The sequence below is a fragment of the Neoarius graeffei genome, chromosome 7, assembly GCF_027579695.1.
Source record: "Neoarius graeffei isolate fNeoGra1 chromosome 7, fNeoGra1.pri, whole genome shotgun sequence".
In the NCBI taxonomy this organism is placed as follows: domain Eukaryota; kingdom Metazoa; phylum Chordata; class Actinopteri; order Siluriformes; family Ariidae; genus Neoarius; species Neoarius graeffei.
This window is the reverse complement of record NC_083575.1, coordinates 61,658,931-61,681,229: the sequence shown is the minus strand read 5'-3', so window position 1 is coordinate 61,681,229 and position 22,299 is coordinate 61,658,931. Positions and strand designations below refer to the sequence as shown.

The 22,299-nt window shown below is 40.4% G+C and overlaps 1 protein-coding gene across 1 annotated transcript; it reads right to left on the bottom strand.

The window, feature by feature from the left end:
- Positions 1–849: 849 nt before the first annotated feature.
- Positions 850–20,317, bottom strand: cdkl1 (cyclin dependent kinase like 1 (CDC2 related kinase)). Its single transcript, XM_060924804.1, has 10 exons — positions 20,272–20,317; positions 18,009–18,240; positions 14,507–14,628; positions 10,372–10,444; positions 7,722–7,812; positions 7,374–7,574; positions 4,955–5,037; positions 2,417–2,473; positions 2,030–2,188; positions 850–1,524 (listed from the first exon to the last, which is right to left on the bottom strand). The coding sequence occupies exons 2-10, from the start codon at positions 18,174–18,176 to the stop codon at positions 1,420–1,422; spliced, it is 1,059 nt and encodes a 352-aa protein (XP_060780787.1). The 5' UTR covers positions 18,177–18,240; positions 20,272–20,317; the 3' UTR covers positions 850–1,419.
- Between the last annotated feature and the right edge of the window lie 1,982 nt (positions 20,318–22,299).

Here is a 22,299-nt window from a genome sequence, read left to right as displayed (position 1 = left end):
TATATTCTCACAAAGTAATAACGTGATCAAACAGTTCATTATTAAATTGTATAAAATATTAATAGTGAAAAAGGCAATTATATCATTTGAAGTCTCCATCTCTTGTTATAATATTCTCTCGCATACTCTGAATATTTGACAATGCTTTTATTTTGTAACTGCATCCAACCCCTTTTGTATCTTGTGACCAGTTTTTGGATGCTCCGAGTTGTAATATTTCCCAGATGTGTATGTTATTACTCTGCCAGATGTTGTGCACAGCATTCTTCAGATCAGGCCTTGAGACTGAAAGGTTTTTTTTGTTTGTTTTTTTAATTCTTGATTTTGGCTTGGATTGTTGCACACAATATTTTGTTGTAAAATAGAGGTGCTTGTTCCATTACAGAAAAAGAAGGTTATAGTCAGTGAGCACAGATGAAGAGACAAACACACAATTTCATTGCTGAAAGCTCTTTATTAAATCTCATACAAAAAGAGCACGAATTTCTTGTTCCCATATTTACTCCCCTGTTGAGCTGGTTTTATTGGAAAAACAGCAGAAGTAAATGTCATGTGATATTTACAGGGAGAGAGAGTTTATTGCAGCTAACAAGCCGAGTCTGAGGGCTGGGGAATGATGGGTTTGTGTCTTTAGCGGTTTGGCATTGGGTGCAAGTCAATGGCCAGAAGATCATTAGCACCACTTGTCAAGGCAACAATAATATCGTTAAATGTTTTAAATGTTTAAGGCTCTAATAAAAGCCATCAAAACAAGTTATACTTTTTAAATCATGTGATTTATAAATGCAATTCACTCCAAAATCAACACTTAGAACTTAGACCTAGAGTAGAGTAATAATATTAGTCGAAGGAATGCTATTCTAGATTTCTCAGTCTGTCACAGGAAGTTAGATGGCCTGAGATTCACAACACAGAGAGACAGGAAAACATCAGTGTACAAAAAACAAACACAATAATAGAGGAATTGTTTGATTCCTGCACTTGGTTTTACACTAATTACCGACAGCTCGGTTATCCTCGCATCATCAGCTTTGTTGTGCATTTGAGTCAATTGATCTGTTCCCTCTGTCACGTCACGCAGCACTTTGGCAATCAGAAAGGCAGTGTTACACTCAGATCAGTGTGTGTACATGCAGAGCAGGGCTCTTTGTCAATCACACAGAGTACAGAAGAGCTCTGATGAGTCGGAGACAAACAGATACAGCAGTGCACTGACTGACAGTACAGCTGTAGATCAGTGATGGAGATTTTTCGACAGAAAACGAGGACACTTTGTGACTGGAGCACACAGCATTACCGTCTCAGCGGCTTCTGTTCCTGAGCAAGATGTAAGGGAAGAGAGTGTATGCGACACCAAAATAGAAAAATAACGTGCAAGAATGTGTTTTAGGGCAGATTGGGGGTGTATAAAGTGAAGAACTAGATGTTGGGGAAATGGTAGTTGAATTTACGCATGTTGTTGTTGTAGCACTTCCTGTTGTCCACTGCTGGGAAGATACTGCTGCCGGTCAGCTGGGGTAAATACTGCACACAGTCAGGAAGAGAAAGTTCTGGATCATGTACAATAATACTAGGTCTTCAACCATTTGTGTTATTATAAGATCCTAATGGCTTCTTGTGGGTTGCATGGATTAAAGTAAAACAGAAGTTCTTGAACATTTTGCACTGAAGGACTCCCTTATGATCAGAGCACGTGTTAGAGATAATGAGATGAGATGAGACTGCTGTTTATAGTATTTTTTTTTTAATATTGAAACATTTCATTTAATTATTTTTAAGCCATTTTTGGTCTAAAGCGTTTCTTTACATGTGCCTCAGACTTTTGCACTGTACTGGGAGTGGGTTTCCCAAAAGCATCGTAGCACAAAGATCATCGTTAAATGGTAGAGCGAGCATCACAATGAACACTCTCTCTCCTAGTTAAGACGCTCTTAGCATTAAGAGGCTTTTGGGAAACCCACCCCTGTATGTTGGTTCCACATAACATATAATCCACAAGAATACCCACCCCATGGGCATGGTAACTCACCCCTGGGGGCAGGTGTTTACGGGGTTGACGTGCTCGTCTCTTCGCTCTGTCGTGTTCTCGTGTCACGCTCTCGGTCTCCTCTCGCTGACTGTCGAAATATGGATGCTCCAGCAGCTGTTCACAGGTTAACCTCTCTGCAGGATCCATACGCAGACAACCCTGAGAGAGAGAGAGAGATTCTGAAGTCATTGCAACCGACCCATTAAAATAAACCTGTGATTTGCAACACAGTAGCAACTAGCATCAGAGCTGATGTAATAGAATATTAATCAACATCTTGAGACTAATCAGATTCAAGAATTCAACAGTACTGTGGTATAATCTGTCACAATTACTCTTCTTAAACACTTGTAGAAAAGTTTTCTGTGTTCAGTCTAAATAACTCACCTTCATTAGACTTAAAGCCTGGAAAGAGATGTTTGGATACTTTTGCTCCAGAGGTTCCTACACACACACACACACACAAGATATAGAAGATGACATACAGTAACAATGAGCAGACACTCTTCTTTTCTTTGCTCACACACATCACTGTGCAGTCCCAGTGGCCAACACTACGTAACTGCGTGTCGTTACAGAATGGAAATGTGTACGAGTTGGTTAGCGCGACCACAACGCTATAAATAGTTTCCCTCCAATCACTGGGAGAGTGTGTTCTTTTCCACGGCTCAACATATTTAACTCTTCATAATAAGCTGTGGCACCTGTGACAGGATACCGGTGTACTATTTATATCAGCTCAGTCAGGTGTACAGTTAGGTCCATAAATATTTGGACAGAGACAACATTTTTCTAATTTTGGTTCTGTACATTACCACAATGAATTTTGAACAAAACAATTCAGATGCAGTTGAAGTTCAGACTTTCAGCTTTAATTCAGTGGGTTGAACAAAATGATTGCATAAAAATGTGAGGAACTAAAGCATTTTTTAAACACAACCCCTTCATTTCAGGGGCTCAAAAGTAATTGGACAAATTAAATAATTGTAAATAAAATGTTCATTTCGGGCGGCACGGTGGTGTAGTGGTTAGCGCTGTCGCCTCACAGCAAGAAGGTCCTGGGTTCGAGCCCCGGGGCCGGCGAGGGCCTTTCTGTGCGGAGTTTGCATGTTCTCCCCGTGTCCGCGTGGGTTTCCTCCGGGTGCTCCGGTTTCCCCCACAGTCCAAAGACATGCAGGTTAGGTTAACTGGTGACTCTAAATTGACCGTAGGTGTGAATGTGAGTGTGAATGGTTGTCTGTGTCTATGTGTCAGCCCTGTGATGACCTGACGACTTGTCCAGGGTGTACCCCGCCTTTTGCCCATAGTCAGCTGGGATAGGCTCCAGCTTGCCTGCGACCCTGTAGAAGGATAAAGCGGCTAGAGATAATGAGATGAGATGTTCATTTCTAACACTTGGTTGAAAACCCTTTGTTGGCAATGACTGCCTGAAGTCTTGAACTCCTGGACATCACCAGACGCTGTGTTTCCTCCTTTTTAATGCTCTGCCAGGCCTTTACTGCAGCGCTTTTCAGTTGCTGTTTCTTTGTGGGCCTTTCTGTCTGAAGTTTAGTCTTTAACAAGTGAAATGCATGCTCAATTGGGTTGAGATCAGGTGACTGACTTGGCCATTCAAGAATATTCCACTTCTTTGCTTTAATAAACTCCTGGGTTGATTTGGCTTTATGTTTTGGGTCATTGTCCATCTGTATTATGAAACGCCGACCAATTAGTTTGGCTGCATTTGGCTGGATTTGAGCATACAGTATGTCTCTGAATACCTCAGAATTCATCCGGCTGCTTCTGTCCTGTGTCACATCATCAATAAACACTAGTGACCCAGTGCCACTGGCAGCCATGCATGCCCAAGCCATCACACTGCCTCCGCCGTGTTTTACAGATGATGTGGTATGCTTTGGATCATGAGCTGTACCACGCCTTTGCCATACTTTTTTCTTTCCATCATTCTGGTAGAGGTTGATCTTGGTTTCATCTGTCCAAAGAATGTTCTTCCAGAACTGTGCTGGCTTTTTTAGATTTTTTTTTAGCAAAGTCCAATCTAGCCTTTTTATTCTTGAGGCTTATGAGTGGCTTGCACCGTGCAGTGAACCCTCTGTATTTACTTTCATGCAGTCTTCTCTTTATGGTAGATTTGGATATTGATACGCCTACCTCCTGGAGAGTGTTGTTCACTTGGTTGGCTGTTGTGAAGGGGTTTCTCTTCACCATGGAAATTATTCTGCGATCATCCACCACTGTTGTCTTCTGTGAGTGTCCAGGTCTTTTTGCATTGAGGAGTTCACCAGTGCTTTCTTTCTTTCTCAGGATGTACCAAACTGTAGATTTTGCCACTCCTAATATTGTAGTAATTTCTCGGATGGTTTTTTTCTGTTTTCGCAGCTTAAGGATGGCTTGTTTCACCTGCATGGAGAGCTCCTTTGACCGCATGTTTTCTTCACAGCAAAATCTTCCAAATGCAAGCACCACACCTCAAATCAACTCCAGACCTTTTATCTGCTTAATTGAGAATGACATAACGAAGGAATTGCCCACACCTGCCCATGAAATAGCCTTTGAGACAATTGTCCAATTACTTTTGGTCCCTTTAAAAACAGGGTGGCACATGTTAAGGAGCTGAAACTCTTAAACCCTTCATCTAATTTTAATGCGGATACCCTCAAATGAAAGCTGAAAGTCTGGACTTTGTCCATGCCCATTATATAACTATAACTTGAATATGTTTCAGTAAACAGGTAAAAAAACAAAATTTGTGTCAGTGTCCAAATATATATGGACCTAACTGTATGTCACATAAACAGCCTGCTAGCAGAGCACTGAGCAGTATATACTGAAGACTGAACACTAGTCAGTGTGAGTATGTAGTGATCACAAAGCACTCGGCAGGTTCTTAGTGTGACCAGATTAAAGTCTCTCTTATACACTCACCATTTCTTGTGGTTCGGGAACACAGACTCCGCTGAAGAACTGGTTACTGCTGAACACCTGCTGGTGTCTGGGGATCAAATCACCTACAAACACAATGCAAACACCAACACACTGAACACTTAGTTCTGCCAAGAAAGCGGGAAGAGTATACGGAGTGATATATATATATATATATATATATATATATATATATATATATATATATACACACACATACACACACACACTACACAAAACTCAAAGACAGAAACATATATACCGTATATTTTATATATATATATATATATATATATATATATATATACGGTATATATGTTTCTGTCTTTGAGTTTTGTGTAGTGTGTGTGTATGTATGTGTGTATGTGTGTGTGTATATATATATATATGTATATATATACACACACACACACACACACACACACACACATATATGTATGTATACAGTGATACAGTGCTCAGCGTAAATGAGTGCACCCCCTTTGAAAAGTAACATTTTAAACAATATCTCAATGAACACAAACAATTTCCAAAATGTTGACAAGACAAAGTTTAATATAACATCTGTTTAACTTATAACGTGAAAGTAAGGTTAATAATATAAACTTAGATTACACATTTTTCAGTTTTACTCAAATTAGGGTGGTGCAAAAATGAGTACACCCCACAACAAATACTACTACATCTAGTACTTTGTATGGCCTTCATGATTTTTAATGACAGCACCAAGTCTTCTAGGCATGGAATGAACAAGTTGGCGACATTTTGCAACATCAATCTTTTTCCATTCTTCAACAATGACCTCGTTTAGTGACTGGATGCTGGATGGAGAGTGATGCTCAACTTGTCTCTTCAGAATTCCCCAAAGAAAATTTCTTTACACCACAAAGGTGAAGGCTACAAGAAGATCAGCAAAGCTTTACTTATCAGTCAGAATACTGTAGCAAAAGTGGTACAAAAATTTAAGAAAGATGGAACTGCAACCATCTCACAGAGACGTCCAGGTCGTCCACGGAAGTTAACACCTCGACAGGAGCGTCTTCTGATGAGAAGGGCTGAAGAAAATCGGCATGCAAGTTCACTGCAGTTATCTAAAGAAGTAGAAAGCCAAACTGGGGTGACTATTTCCCATGACACAATCCGGCGTACACTGCAGAGGAATGGCATGCATGGATGCCGTCCACGAAAGAAGCCTCTCCTAAAGCCCAGGCACAAAAAAGCCCGCCTAGAGTTTGCCAGGGCCCGTGCTGACAAAGATGAAGACTACTGGGACTCTATACTCTGGAGTGATGAGACCAAGATAAATGTTTTTGGAACTGATGGCTTCAAAACTGCATGGCGTCGCAAAGGTGAGGAATACAAAGAAAAATGCATGGTGCCTACAGTGAAACATGGTGGTGGCAGTGTCCTTATGTGGGGCTGCATGAGTGCTGCTGGTGTCGGGGAGCTGCATTTCACTGATGGCATCATGAATTCACAGATGTATTGCTCTATACTGAAAGAGAAGATGCTACCATCACTCCGTGCCCTTGGTCGTTGTGCACTTTTCCAACATGACTAAACACACATCTAAGGCCACTGTTGGATTTCTGAAGAAGAACAGGGTGAAAGTGATTCAGTGGCCAAGTATGTCTCCTGATCTGAACCCAATCGAACACCTATGTGGAATTCTGAAGAGACAAGTTGAGCATCAGTCTCCATCCAGCATCCAGTCACTAAAAGAGGTCATTGTTGAAGAATGGAAAAAGATTGATGTTGCAAAATGTCGCCAACTTGTTCATTCCATGCCTAGAAGACTTGGTGCCATCATTAAAAATCATGGAGGTCATACAAAGTACTAGATGTAGTAGTTTTTGTTGTGAGGTGTACTCATTTTTGCACCACCCTAATTTGAGTAAAACTGAAAAATGTGTAATCCAAGTTATATTATTAACCTTACTTTCACATTATAAGTTAAACAGATGTTATATTAAACTTTGTCTTGTCAACATTTTGGAAATTGTTGTTTAAAATGTTACTTTTCAAAGGGGGTGTACTCATTTACGCTGAGCACTATATTTTATATATATATATATATATATATATATATATATATATATATATATACACACACACACACACACACACACACACACACGAGAGAGAGATTCAATTAATTACTGGACAATTCAAGCATTTTATTCAAGAATAATCTCAAAAATACATTTTAATACAAATTCAGCTCAGTGAAATGTCATTCAGTGTCACAGAAATTTAACTCCATTCTTTTCATATCCCCAAGTCAATAATAAAATGTTGTTTGATTAAAACATTATTACATTTTTTAGATTAAGATTTTTCGATCTGGTTAAACACTGCTCATATACTGTATGACAAACTCTTACGGTTTTATCCACACACAGTGTATTGCTGGATCTCTTACCTAATGTTTTCCTTATGAGATAAAGCTGGTCTACATCTGATTTGCCCGGCCACAGAGGAGCGCCAGAGAGCAGCTCAGCAAACACACAGCCCACAGCCCATACATCCACCGGAGGGCCATACTGAGTGTCTCCCACCAGCAGCTCCGGAGCCCGGTACCACCGAGTGGCTACATAGTCTGTATAATAATCACACGGCCCCGCTACACACACACACAAAACATACACAGAGAAGACAACATTGCTCTGTTAGAGAACTTCATTGGGGTTACCTGGTGTCATTATTGTTATCTCTGTCTCTCTCTTTTTTTTTTTTTTTTTTTTTTTTGTGTGTGTGTGTGTGTACATACTGAGGATCCTGGCAAAGCCAAAGTCACAGAGCTTTATGACCTGGTGTTTGGTGATGAGTATATTCTCTGGCTTCACATCTCTGTGGATACACTAAACACCCACCCACAGGTGTTAAATTAAAAATTAACTATAGGTTGTGCTGTGTGCGCTCGCTCGCTCTCTCACTCACACACACACACACACACACACACACTAAAAAACTGAAAACTGAATTTGAGGAGAAAATTACTTAATACTAGTGAAATTATCTTGCTGCATGGACAGACATTTTTACTCGATAAGACATCTTAGAATAAGTTGGTTGCGATCTAGAACTAGGTTTAATAATCTCAGAATTGGTGTCTTGTATTCTTCTAATAGAAAATGCTGGATAATTTCAACTATTTTCAAGATATTTTCACTTGCTAAGATATATTTTGCAGTGCACTCACACACACACACACAGTATATGACCTGTGCAGGATGAGGATTTAGTGTGTACACTACTCAGGACCAAAATTTCCCCATAAGAATAGTAAAGTCTGACAATTTCCACATTGTGGGTACATCTGGATGGTCCCCACAAGGAAATAATTGTTGTAGGTTTTTTTTTTTTAAACACTGACAATTTTTAAAACGAGCCAAAAGTTTTCCTTTTTATTACTGAGGTTAAAGTTAGGTTTAGGTGCATGAATTAACTGCAATGCTAATTACGTCAGTGGAAAAAAGAAAAGGCAGTGGCTATTCTTACGACGAGTCATAAGAATAATATTTTCCCAATTTTTACGACATGAACGCAAGTTCCGGTAGCACGTGCGCAAACAGCTGAAGAAACGAGCAGCTCGGCGCAGGAAACAGATAGTAAGACACCAAAAAAGTAGATGTAAGGCCTAAGAAGTACAATTTGCATTTTTGTCGTATTGACCAGTCTGCCTGGGCTGCATGGTGTAAAGTCAACCTGTTGTTTATGTCTTATTAGGAAAAAAAATTTAAAATTATAAATGTCATATTATGAAAATAGATACCGACATTAGGCATCAAAATAAAAAGGATAAGGAAATTATTTCTTATATAGTTGCCATGTACCTTTAAAGCGTGGGCAGCTACTGAAGTTTTAGAGAAAATAAACCGGGCAAAGAAACCAAGTTGTCCATAAAGGCAAAGCTAAAAGTAACAACTCATTTCTATTTTATTTGCCTATTTTTATTGAAATGGGTAATTTTTGTCATATACATGTGATCGATAACGATAAAACTATTTTTACGCCCAATACCGTAAGCATAATTCTTACGACCCTGACACCAGGGTGAGGTGTAAGAATAAGTGATACTGATTTGTGCCTGCGCTCCTGGAACTTACATTCATGTCGTAAGAATAGGGAAAATATTATTCTTACGACTTGTCGTAAGAATAGCCACTGCCTAAAAACAAAACAAAACAGAGAGACAGTGTAACTGATTGGGCCAATCTCCAGTATGGTTTCTGAAGGAAGGAAGGACACACACACACACACACACACACACACACACTTAAGTATTTAATGTCATATCTAACATTAACTTAAACACCCAACATTAAATTAACTGAAGTGGCACCACTGAGCTCCTCTCCCCCTTCCACAACGAGTTTCTGGATTCAGAAAATGACAAACTATTATACGTTATTCTGGTTTGTTTTTCACATTTTGATTACTTATGAGATATTTTATATTGTGTGTCAAGATCGACACTATATGGCCAAAAGTATCTGAACACCTGACCATCACACCCATATGTGGTTCTTCCCCAAACTGTCCCCACAGAGTTAGAAACGCACGGCTGTATTGGATGTCTCTGTATGCTGTAGCATTACAATTTCCCTTCACTGGAACTAAATAAACCAAACCTGTTCCAGTGTGACGGAGCACAAAATGAACTCCATGAAGACATGGTTTGCCAAGTTGGTGCAGAGGAACTCGAGTGTCCTGTACAGAGCTCTGACCTCAACCCCACTGAACACCTTTGGGATGAACTGGAACACTGATTGCACCCCAAGCCTCTTCGCCTGACCTCACTAATGCTCTTCTGGCTGAATGAACACAAATCCACACAGCCACACTCCAAAATCTAGTGGAAATCCTTCCCAGAAGAGTGGAGCTTATTAGAACAGCAAATGGAGCTAAATCTGGAATGGGATTTTCAACAAGCACACATCAGTGTGATGGTCAGGTGTCCACAAACATTTAGCCAGAAAGTGTATTTTGATCTTCCTGGTGATGGAATATGGCAGACATCTAATCTAAGACCATTTACCGACTTTTCACTCTCTAATTCACTATCACTGTTCAGATTAACATCAGCAAGCTGAAACCCAACCTTGCACAACCTGTACTGCTCCGTCTGCAGTTTCTGCAGACACACACACATACATTTGTCTTACTATCCTTGTAAGGACCTTTCATTGACATCTTTACTAATGCAGCAAATTAATGCCATGATTGCACTTAAATCCCTAAAATTACACTTTAAAATTAGGGCTAATTTAAACTTTTACCCCAACCTTAACCTCAATAACCAAAAGGAAACATTTTGGTTGGCTTGCAAATAAAACCACGCTTTTTTTTTGTTACACACACGTAACTACTCATAAAGAAAAATAGATAGCATGGCAGACAGAAGTGTAAATACTCACATTTTGTTTGTGGCAGAAGTTAACAGCTTGTAGCGTTTGCCAGGTAATGCTTTTAACCAGAGGCTCTGGAACTCTGTTTAAAAAAATAAATAAATAAAAAATTCTCTCTTCTCTCTCTCCTTTTTCTCACTTTATCTTTGGTCCTCCTCCACTCTCCTGTGCGTTACGACATTGTAGTAAATAATCCCGTGTTGATTTCATTTGACAAGCAAAAAATATGCTAATAACCACTGCAAAGGAATTTTCAAGTCAACATCATAAACGTGTCCTCATGGAATATTGCTGCATATATAATGTGCCATAAAATAACTTATTACACATTTTACAGCCGGGTGCCTTGTTTATTCTGTTATTTTTATAAGCAGATGACTGAACTATCCATCAAAATATTTGTCAGACTTATGATACAACCAAAATTTGAACACTGGAAAAAGACCAAGCGATGTTTTCTCCAGTCTTTCGGTAATCCTGTGCCTGAAGACTCCTGTTCTTGGCTGACAGAAGCAGAACCAAATGTGGTCTTGTGCTATTGTAGCTTATCCACTTCAAGGTTCAATGTTTTGTGCATGCTGACATGCTTTTCTGCTCACCACGGCTGTAGAGAGTGTCTATTTGATTTGGCCTCGCCTTTTTGTCTCGCTCAAACCAGTCATGTCGTTCACATTTGATCTCTCTCAACAACGAGGCATTTACACCCGCAGAACTGCTGCTCACTGGATTTTCTTTTCTCACCATTTGGCCCTTTTCCACTACCCTTTTTCAGCTCACTTCAGCTCGCTTCAGCTCACTTCAGCCCGACACGGCTCGCGTTTCGACTACCAAAAAACAGCACAACTCGGCTCGCTTCAGCCCTGCTTAGCCCCTAAAACTCGCACGGTTTTGGAGTAGGGCTGAAGCGAGCCAAAGCGAGCCGAGTGAGGCTAGGGGCGTGAGCAGACACTCCCCTGTGCACTGATTGGTGAGGAGGAGTGTCCTCACATGCCCACACACACCCCGCAAGCGCGCTGGGATCTGTAAACACCGCAAACCCGGAAGAAGAAGAATTACGAGAATTTCTGAAGCCTTATGCGCCTCGCCTCATCTATACGCTCTTGCCAGTATCTGTTCGCGTTGTCGGTGACAACAAGCCACAGCACCAAGACCAGCAACACTAACGACTCCATGTTTATTGTTTACTCTCCGGGTTGTGAGACTACCGCTTAAAAGCTCACTGATGTCACTGTTGGCGCTGCTTAACGACATCACCTGACGTCCACCCACTTTCGCTAACTCCACCCAATGTGTCCACCCACTTCCAGCCAGCACGGTTCAGCGCGGTTGTAGTCGAAATGCAACTCCAACAGCCCCACTCAGCTCGACTCAGCCCGACTCAGCACGGCACGGCTCAGCCACATTTGTAGTGGAAAAGTGGCAATTGTGTGTCAACTCCAGAGACTGTTGTGTGGGGGAAAAAATCTCAGGAGATTAGCAGTTTCTGAAATAATCAAACCAGTCTGTCTGCCACCAACAACAGGTTTTCCTGTTAAAAGGGCTGTAAGTAATTATACAACAACTTTGTTCATTTATTTATTACAAATTAAACATTGACGTTATAGAGCTTTTTCATTCTATGTATACTATATAATAGTTTCAGTAAAAGTTACTACATTATGAACCATTATATTACAGTAGTATATAATTAACATTTATTGCACGAAATCGAGTCGTACATGAGCTGATACCCTACAAGGCGTGTAGCCCCGAGTTGGCTATAAGCCATGTACGACGAGATTGAGTGGAATAATTGTTTTATTATATCTACATTCACTGGATGTTGAGAAACAGAGCATTTTTTGCAAATTCGATAAATAAAAACTTTCTACAAAACCAAATCATTTCTGCTTAGAATGTAAACAAACCGGTGAAATGAGAGTAGCAATTTGTGAAAAATGTGATAATAAATCTTGAAAAATGTAAAAAAAAAAAAAATTCTTACCATCAAATATTTTCATTCCATATTTTGTTGCATTTTTGTATTTTTTAGGGTTTTGTTTTCAAAGAGTTTTTATTTTGTCCTCGGTTGGTTTTGTAACACGCTCCGCCATTTTGTTTTTCTCTACTCACGATATATGAGCTGATAGCTTAGTAGTAGAGTAGCCAATCAGAGTGTGCAATTGCTCATATCCAGTGAATGTGGATAGAATAATATATAATAGTTTATTATGTGGTAGAGTTTATTTTAATGAAAACATGTTGAGCAAGAATTTCAAGACTTTTCCAGTACGTTTACATGCACGTCCAAATCGAGCTGCTGTTGGTAATCGAGCAAAGGGTCCCAGCAGGGGTGCCAGAGAAATCCAATCCTACATGCACAAGTGAAATCGGGCCATTGTGCAAGGTGCATTGTGCACCCGAGCCACACGTGGCGCTACACGACCCATCGTGTTGGTACACTTCCGGTTGTCGTCATGAAGAAGAGCTATAGTGTTGCCAGATACTGCTGACGTTTTCCAGCCCAAAACATGTTCAAATCCGCTAAAATGCACTTAAAACCCCCAATCTGGCAACACTAGCAGTTCCGTGTTCAAGCTGTTCGGCTTGCTCTAACAGACTGTATGGCTACAAACTGTCCTGCGCAGACCACTGTTTTGTAAGACAACTTATTTTGCACAATAATATTTTTCTAAAGTCCATTTTTTGCTTACAAAAAAAAATTTTTTTTTGCTTACAATTTAACTTATGTCTTAATAAACACACAAAAAGTTCAATTGTTTTGTTTTTATTGACATTCTTCAGATGTTGGACACTATATATATATATATATATATATATATATATATATATATATATATATATACACACACACACACACACACACACACACAGACAAATACAATGACTTATGTACACAATTCACAGCTATGCAACAGCTGTACAGATGTATTTGGTGATACAGTAAGTGAGCTAAATTTTAACAGTGCAAACAATGCCACAAAAAGAAAAGATTCATGCCGTTGTCATGATTCGTTGTCATGCCGACCGAGGCTGTTGTGTTTCCCGCTTGTGGTCTCGTCACTCGTCACTTCCGGAAGTAGCTGGACAACTAGCTCGATAGGGTATACATGCACTAAGTAGCTCGGCAGAAATCGCATAAACTAGGTCGTGTAGCTCGATTCCGAGAAATCAAGTTCGGTTCAATTTCAGCCGAATTAAGGTGTATACATGGCATTTTGAACTTCGATTTCAGTCGAGCAACGGCAGAAATTCGATTCTCTCTATGTGCATGTAAACGTAGTGACTGTGATTATCATGTTCCCTCTAGTCTTGTGCACTAGGGCACTTTAGAGGGTGCACCAGGAAACTTGGATGTAGTTGTCCAGCAAAGCACTCTGGGTAATCATTGCTGTAAACATTCCACTACAGACGTGTCTGGCCACCCCAGCAACCCAGAAACAACATGGCTATTTGTGTGATGAAGAGAAAGAGACTCACAAACTGTTTTAAAAGCATCCTGTGTGTCTATGTGCGTGAATGAGCGAGAGTAACTGTACACTCAGAAACCAGTTTATGAGGTAGTACTCCGAGCTTGTATCTAAACTCATTGGCCTTTTATCAGTTAAATATACTATGGACATAGGTGCATGGTGGTCCATCTGTCACGCATCATCGAAACACTTCGAGGCAGATATCATTTGTTTATAGTGGCTCATTCTCAGCACAGCTCTGACACTGGTATTGCCATGTTGTTAAACACTATTCATACCCAAAGGCCACTTTATTAGACACCTATAACTTGTTGGTAAATCTGCCAAGTGTACAGTTAGAGACTACAACTTATCTTTTTCCACTCAGAGCTTGTGTTAACCCAACACTATCCCTTCATCTGTGTCAGTTTCTGACCCCAGGAGTGTTGCAGATTTTTGTCTGGTGGACTGTTTTCAAATCAGCAGTGACATGGATGTGTTTAAAAACTTCAGCACCTGATACACTTCTACCAACTGAATCAGTGTCACTGCTGTAATAAGGAACTGGTCCTCTACCCAAACAACAGCTCGTCACTGATGGTCTGTTTATACCTACAGTAATTACAGTGAGTGTGGATGTAAGGTGGATGGACATACAAACCCGAGTGAGTGTATGTGTGTGAGGAACTCACCCTCTGGGATATCTGTCGAGCTCGTTGAGCACCGTATGATCGCAGTATTCAAACACTAGGTGCAGTTTTCTCTTCCTTCTGAATACCTCAATCAGGTTGACCAGGTTACAGTGCTTCAGTTGCTGTACACACACACACAATTTTTACTGTGGGGATTTCTGTTAACTTTTGCAGGTTTGGTTTCTATGTGTAAGTGCACAGAGGGACAGAAACAAGCTGCTGCATATCTTATCTGCCAGACATCGTAAAATTCACCAAGCCGACGCACAGCATCTCCAGTGGCAACAGATCACCATCCAGAAGCTTATTTAAAGTAGGCTACACTTTATGGTCCAGCCATTAAAAAGTTAAACTGTGCATGCACACACAAAAGCGCACAGAGAGAGAGAGAGAGAGAAGGAGAAGGAGGGAGGGAGGGAGGGAGGGAGGGAGGGAGAGAGAGATTCTGAATGTACAGAGGCTCAGCTAGCTCAGAATTAAAATCCATACATCCTTATATCCAAAATGCAGCTCTGTTCACTCTTCCATATGAACAGTAAAGTGGATTATGGGTATTATGTGCTTGTTTGGGCGTGTGAATTTAATATGATATATTGCACTGCATTGTGGGATTTCAGATGAATTCTCCAGTGTTATTGACTAAAAATGGCAAAATCCACCAAATAGTAAATATGGCGGGTGTGTGTGTGTGTGTGTGGGGGGGGGGGGGGGGGGAGGGGGGGGTGTTCATCTATCTGTCCTAACAAGACACTGGGTCGAAAACAAACAAGAAAGCATTTTCAGTTTCACTGTATTTCACAGGATCATCTCGTCAGCATTGCCTTCTTATGAACACCAAATACAGCTTTGTGTAGGTTTGTATGTGCAACACAACACATCCCATCACCACAAGCTATCCTTTGATTTGGAAGAGCTCTCAGTTCATACTCCAGCAGTCACGCAGCGCAGACACACACACACTGAGAGGCTGTAAGACGCAAAGCATTACAGTGGAGATTAATGACTGTAGGTCAGTAACCCTGAGTCTTCCTTCACTAATGTTATATGGGCTACTCTCTTGGCACAAATGAAAAGCCTCTTGCTCTTTACCCCTCCCTTTTTCTTCCCTTCCTACACACTCACCAAAAAGATCAGCACATGAGAACATCTGTAAACCAAACCTGTTCTCTATCTCCATTCAGTTTCCACAACCTAATACCCACACAAAGTAAAGTTTCAAATCCTAAGAGATTAACTAATATTACTGTATACTTGGTATCCAATAATTTACAGACGTAGGATATTAGTATTAGGATGCTGAGGTGATATTTTTAATAACATGAATTCATGGACTAAATATTTATGGGTATGAAATAGATATTTTAATTAAGCAACAAACTACACTGCAAAAAATTGAAAACTGAATTTGAGGAGAAAATTACTTAATACGAGTGAAATTATCTTGCTGCATGGACGGATATTTTTACTCGATAAGACATCTTAGAATAAGTTGGTTGCGATCTAGAACTAGGTTTAATAATCTCAGAATTGGTGTCTTGTATTCTTCTAATAGGAAATGCTGGATAATTTCAACTATTTTCAAGATATTTTCACTTGCTAAGTTATCATTTTTTGCAGTGTAGCTATTTCAGTGCTATCTTTGATCTATGAAAGCACACACAAAGTTACTCCATTAGACTTTATCCTAAAGCCACAGGAACCTGGAAATAAAGATGACGAATAACTGCTACAAACACAACCACATATTTTCGACTGTAACAGCAGGCCAAAAATAGCTTTCAGCTAACCAGTCCCCTGGCAATTTCCAAACGTACATTAAGACCTTAGTATTATAGTGCTTTATCTGCCTTTCATTCTTCCCCCAGACAGAACCATACAATACTAAAGTCACGACACACTAGCGTTCTATAGACTGAATAACAATGCAAACAAATCACAGGCTCCAATTACAAAACGGCACATACCTGACTTTCCAGTATTCCCGATGTCACAACATATCAGAATATCTCAAGTCTTGCAACTTTCATAAAAATAATGGTGCCCAAAAAAAAAAAAAAAGGTTTTTGAGAACAATACCAAGGAAGAAAAGGTTTTCAGAAAGACTTTATAACTGATGGCTCTTTTAACTATTTTTATTGTACCACAAATGACAATCAATTCCCTTCCAGAAGGAAATAGAAATATTTATGGTGGAAAATTGTTTTTTATTTTAAAAACAAAAAAAGGATTCCTAGATATTTAAACGATGGCACAGTGATCGAAATTAAACCAAATTTAAATAACATACTTTCAATCATTATTAGGGTTTTAATTAATAAGCTAAATTGACTGGTCACTGATATGAAACGGGTTTAATCCAAACCGTAATAACTGACAAAGTGTACAAAAAGTATAATATCAGATCATATCAAACTACCAGTGTGATACAAACTTTGGGTTTGGGTTCTTTGATTATTAAAATTTCAGGAATAGTAATCCCTAACAGTCCCTGTAAATAAATATGATCTAACTGTGTCGAATATTTGAATAACAAATCTGTACTGATAAGGATGATGATGATGAAGGTTGGGATTGTTCCTTCACTGAAATAAAAAGGTACCAAACTGCACTTTTCCTTTTGCTAGTGGAACCATCAAAGGTACATAATTGAGTATACCTTTAAAAATAATTCAAGGTACCTTACGGACCACTACCTTTAAACCTTTACTCTAAAGCTCCACAACATGCAAAGATATAAACTAAAGATGCAAACTAAAGATGTACACTCGATGGCAACCACCCCAGCAACAAGGAAATGCTTTTTGTGTCAAAAAGTTTTCGGATCCCTCATGAATAGTTCTAATATTCAAACCTGATTAGAATAATTCTATTTTTTTCTGGTGCCACAATGAACCAAATAATTATTTTTACCTTCACGTAATGTGAACATTTATCCATCCATCCATTATCTGCAGCCGCTTATCCTGTGCAGGGTTGTGGGCAAGCTGGAGCCTATCCCAGCTGACAACGGGTGAGAGGCGGGGTACACCCTGGACAAGTCGCCAGGTCATCGCTGGGCTGACACATGGACACAGAACCATTCACACTCACACCTATGGTCAATTTAGAGTCACCAGTTAACCTAGCCTGCATGTCTTTGGACTGTGCGGGAAACCAGAGCAAACCCACGCAGACACGGGGAGAACATGCAAACTCCATACAGAAAGGCCCTCTTCGGTCGCTGGGCTCGAACCCAGAACCTTCTTGCTGTGAGGCGACAGCGCTAACCACTACACCACCGTGCCACCCTGTGAACATTTATGATCAGAAATAATTCACTTTATTGTGAGACAAACAGAAATGACTCTAAAGTATCATTCCAGTTCCTTGAGAAGCCAAAAGATGTTTTTCTGCCACAGGAAATAATTCTGGTTTGGAAACGGTCTACTGGAGTCTGCTTTTCCATCATGTGCACACAGAGGATGCATTTGAACACTGAAGTGTTTCACTGCGAGTGTTTTACCTTGAGCATCCGGATCTCCCTGAGTGCGATTCTTTTAATAACCGGGTCATCCTCTGACTCCACAAACTTTTTAATGGCGACGATTTGTCCCGTGTCTTTATTTTTGCATTTGAACACGACTCCGTATGAGCCTTCTCCGATCTTTGCAATCTTCTCATACTTCTCCATGCTGTGAAGCCAAGCGGAATCCCAGAGCACTGGAGTGCACCACCTCCCTCATGCACTGATCAACCTGGAAAAACATTAACCTTCACTCAATTAAAGCATGCATGGGTGCATTTATTTTGGAGTTAGACCCCAGTGATTTCAAAAGCAAGCAAGGAAGAAAGCACAACTTTATTCATCACACACTTGTGAAATTCCTCTCTGCATTTAACCCATCTGAACACACACACAATTCTAACACACTTCATCTTTAGCTACACTCAATGCCCACTTTATTAGGAACACATAGACATTCTTGCAACTCTCCAATTGCATGGAGGTACACTGCAAAAACCTGCATTTGAGGAGAAAATTACTTAACGCTAGTGAAATTATCTTGCTGCATGGATCGATAGTTTTACTTGATAAAAACATCTTGGAATAAGTTGGTTGCGATCTAGAACTAGGTTTAATAATCTCAGAATTGGTGTCTTGTATTCTTCTAAAAGGAAACGCTAGATCATTTCAACTATCTACAAGATATTTTCACTTGCTAAGAGGTCATATTTTACAGTGTAGCATAAAACAAAAAATCATGCAGACACAGATCAAGGGCTTCAGTTACTGTTCACATCATCCATCAGAATGCAGAAAAAACATTCATCTCGGGGACTTGGACATTGTTATTGGAGCCAGATGGGCTGGTTTGAGTATTTTCTGTTCATCTCCTGGGCTTTTTGCATACAACAGTCTCGAACATTTACACAGAATGGTGTGGAAAAACAAAAAGTGAGTGGCGATTCTGCAGACAGAAATGCCATGTTGATGAGTGAGGTTCGGGGAGAATGCCCAGACTGTCTCAAACTGAGAGGAAGGCAGCTCAAACCAGTCTGGCCATTCAAAGCATAACTCAAAAAATAACCACTCTTTACAAGTGTGGTGAGCTGAAAAGCATCTTGTATTCTTCTAATATGAAACGCTACATCGTTTCAATTATTTTCAATCATATTTTGCAGTGTAGCATAAAACAAATTCATGCTTCAGTTACTGTTCACATCATACATCAGAGCAGCCATGCTAACACCACCCGGGGAGCAGTTGGGAGTCCGGTGCCTCGCTCAAGCTCAAGGGCACCTCAGCCCAAGGCCGTCCCATATTAACCTAACCGCATGTCTTTGGGGGAAACCGGAGGAAACCCAAGCAGACACGGGGAGAACATACAAACTCCCAGCCAGCCGCTGGGCTCGAACCCAGAACCTTCTTGCTGTGAGGCGACCGTGCTGCCCCAAAACTAGTCTGCCCAACATGGGGCTCGAACCCATGACCCTGAGATTAAGACTCTCATGCCTGTGCATTATTATTCTTATGTAAGCATAGGGGAGGCACGGTGGTGTAGTGGTTAGCGCTGTCGCCTCACAGCAAGAAGGTCCTGGGTTCGAGCCCCGTGGCCGGCGAGGGCCTTTCTGTGCGGAGTTTGCATGTTCTCCCCGTGTCCGCGTGGGTTTCCTCCGGGTGCTCCAGTTTCCCCCACAGTCCAAAGACATGCAGGTTAGATTAACTGGTGACTCTAAATTGACCGTAGGTGTGAATGTGAGTGTGAATGGTTGTCTGTGTCTGTGTCAGCCCTGTGATGACCTGGCGACTTGTCCAGGGTGTACCCCGCCTTTCGCCCGTAGTCAGCTGGGATAGGCTCCAGCTTGTAGAACAGGATAAAGCGGCTACAGATAATGAGATGAGATGTAAGCATAGCCACGTAATTGGAAAACATCAGCCAAGCATTACAACATCTCTGCAAACACAATCATGATGATCAGCTTCTTCTTCATGTTTGGAAGTGAAAAATAAACCCCCCTTGGTTTGTGCAGTCCTCCACATTTACATTAAAACTCGGTCAGCTCGGGTTTATCGAGCAGATCACACAGCTGCTTTAATAAACATCACACCAAGTTCCTGACCGCTGGAGGATCCTGCAACGAGCTCATGAATGTGCAGGAATGAAATCTGCAAATCCGAGATTTAACACAAGATCCATTTCATGGAAAAACAGATCCAGTGGAGAAATAATAATAATAATAATAATAATAAAGAGCTGAATGTCAGGAGTGTGATGGCCGCCTACCTTGTCGGGTTTAGTTGCTCCACGCTGCAGGTGGTGTTGTTGTGGGGCATTGAACGCAGTGTGCGCGGTGGCCTGAAGGAGCGGAGTATTTCCAAGCGCCTCGGTCTCCATAGGAACAGCGCACAGGCTCCACCTTCTTCTCAAAGCGGGCTGAAGGTGCAGAGCGACACCACAGAACCCTCCTCAGCTCCAAATCACACATTAACCCTTTGATGCAAAACACATGCACACCCCTTCTAATGCACAGCATGGGTCAAAAATGACCCGCATATTCATCACATCTTCTCTAGCCGCTTTATCCTGTTCTACAGGGTTGCAGGCAAGCTGGAGCCTATCCCAGCTGACTACGGGCGAAAGGCGGGGTACACCCTGGACAAGTCGCCAGGTCATCACAGGGCTGACACATAGACACAGACAACCATTCACACTCACATTCACACCTACGGTCAATTTAGAGTCACCAGTTAACCTAACCTGCATGTCTTTGGACTGTGGGGGAAACCGGAGCACCCGGAGGAAACCCACGCGGACACGGGGAGAACATGCAAACTCCACACAGAAAGGCCCTCGCCGGCCCCGGGGCTCGAACCCAGGACCTTCTTGCTGTGAGGCGACAGCGCTAACCACTACACCACCGTGCCGCCCTTTGCTCTATCTTTTGAAATCAATTTATTTTATGATTGAATATTCCAAGTATTTTTTAAATATCTTGTTTTTAATTACCACAAATTATTAATTTAATTTTTTCTTTCCTACTTTATGAACAAAAATACTTTTTATATTACTACACATGGGTCATCCAAGTGTGATTTAAAATTAAATGTCTTAATACTATAATAATAATTTGTTACAAGTAATTACTTTAGCAGTGAATGGGCCAGTTATTTATTTATTAACTATGTAGTTAGCTAAGCCAACTACAATAAAATTAGCTGACTAAAGTAGAATATGTCAACAGCTCGGTAGCTAATAGTAATTACTTGTAACTTTCTGACAAGTAATCTACTCACTCTCAAGGGAACCTAAACATAATCAATTTTTTTTTCTAAGGTAATGTTAGAACAGTTGAAAAACATTACTTACACTACCGTTCAAAAGTTTGGGGTCACTTTGAAATGTCCTTATTTTTGAAAGAAAAGCACTGTTCTTTTCAATGAAGATCACTTTAAACTAATCAGAAATCCACTCTATACATTGCTAATGTGGTAAATGACTATTCTAGCTGCAAATGTCTGGTTTTTGGTGCAATATCTCCATAGGTGTATAGAGGCCCATTTCCAGCAACTCTCACTCCAGTGTTCTAATGGTACAATGTGTTTGCTCATTGCCTCAGAAGGCTAATGGATGATTAGAAAACCCTTGTACAATCATGTTAGCACAGCTGAAAACAGTTGAGCTCTTTAGAGAAGCTATAAAACTGACCTTCCTTTGAGCAGATTGAGTTTGTGGAGCATCACATTTGTGGGGTCGATTAAATGCTCAAAATGGCCAGAAAAATGTCTTGACTATATTTTCTATTCATTTTACAACTTATGGTGGGAAATAAAAGTGTGACTTTTCATGGAAAACACAAAATTGTCTGGGTGACCCCAAACTTTTGAACGGTAGTGTACATGTATTAGATGGGCAAAGGGCGCTGTGCTGAGCTGTGAAATGTCTGACAAGCACAATTCACAGTTCCCACCAAACGCTGTAGTAAATGCATGCGGGTCGTTTCTGACCCATGTGTGTAAACTTGATGTAGAATTACAAAAGCTGTGCTTGTTCATAACTTAAGAAAGGAAAAATAAAAATGATGATTTGTGCTAAACAAAAACAAGATATTTACTGCATATTTGGAAAAGTAAATGGCAAAATGAATTTATTTCAAAAGTATATCATAGAAACACTCAGCCATACATGAAATAATCTGGAAAATGAATGCAGGTCGTTTTTGACCCATGTTGTGCATTAGAAGGGTAGTGATACAAAAAGGGTTTTTATTCAAAAAGTAAGAAAGGAAAAAATAAAATAAGGATGTATGATGAT

Coding starts and splice junctions, on each gene's coding strand:
- cdkl1 (XM_060924804.1), bottom strand. CDS start 18,176: ATGGAGAAGTATGAGAAGATTGCAAAGATCGGAGAAGGCTCATACGGA. Junction 7,575..7,721: donor TGGCTTTGCCAGGATCCTCA/GTATGTACACAC, acceptor GTGTGTGTGTAG/CGGGGCCGTGTGATTATTAT. Junction 2,474..4,954: donor TTCCCGAACCACAAGAAATG/GTGAGTGTATAA, acceptor GTGTGTGTGTAG/GAACCTCTGGAGCAAAAGTA.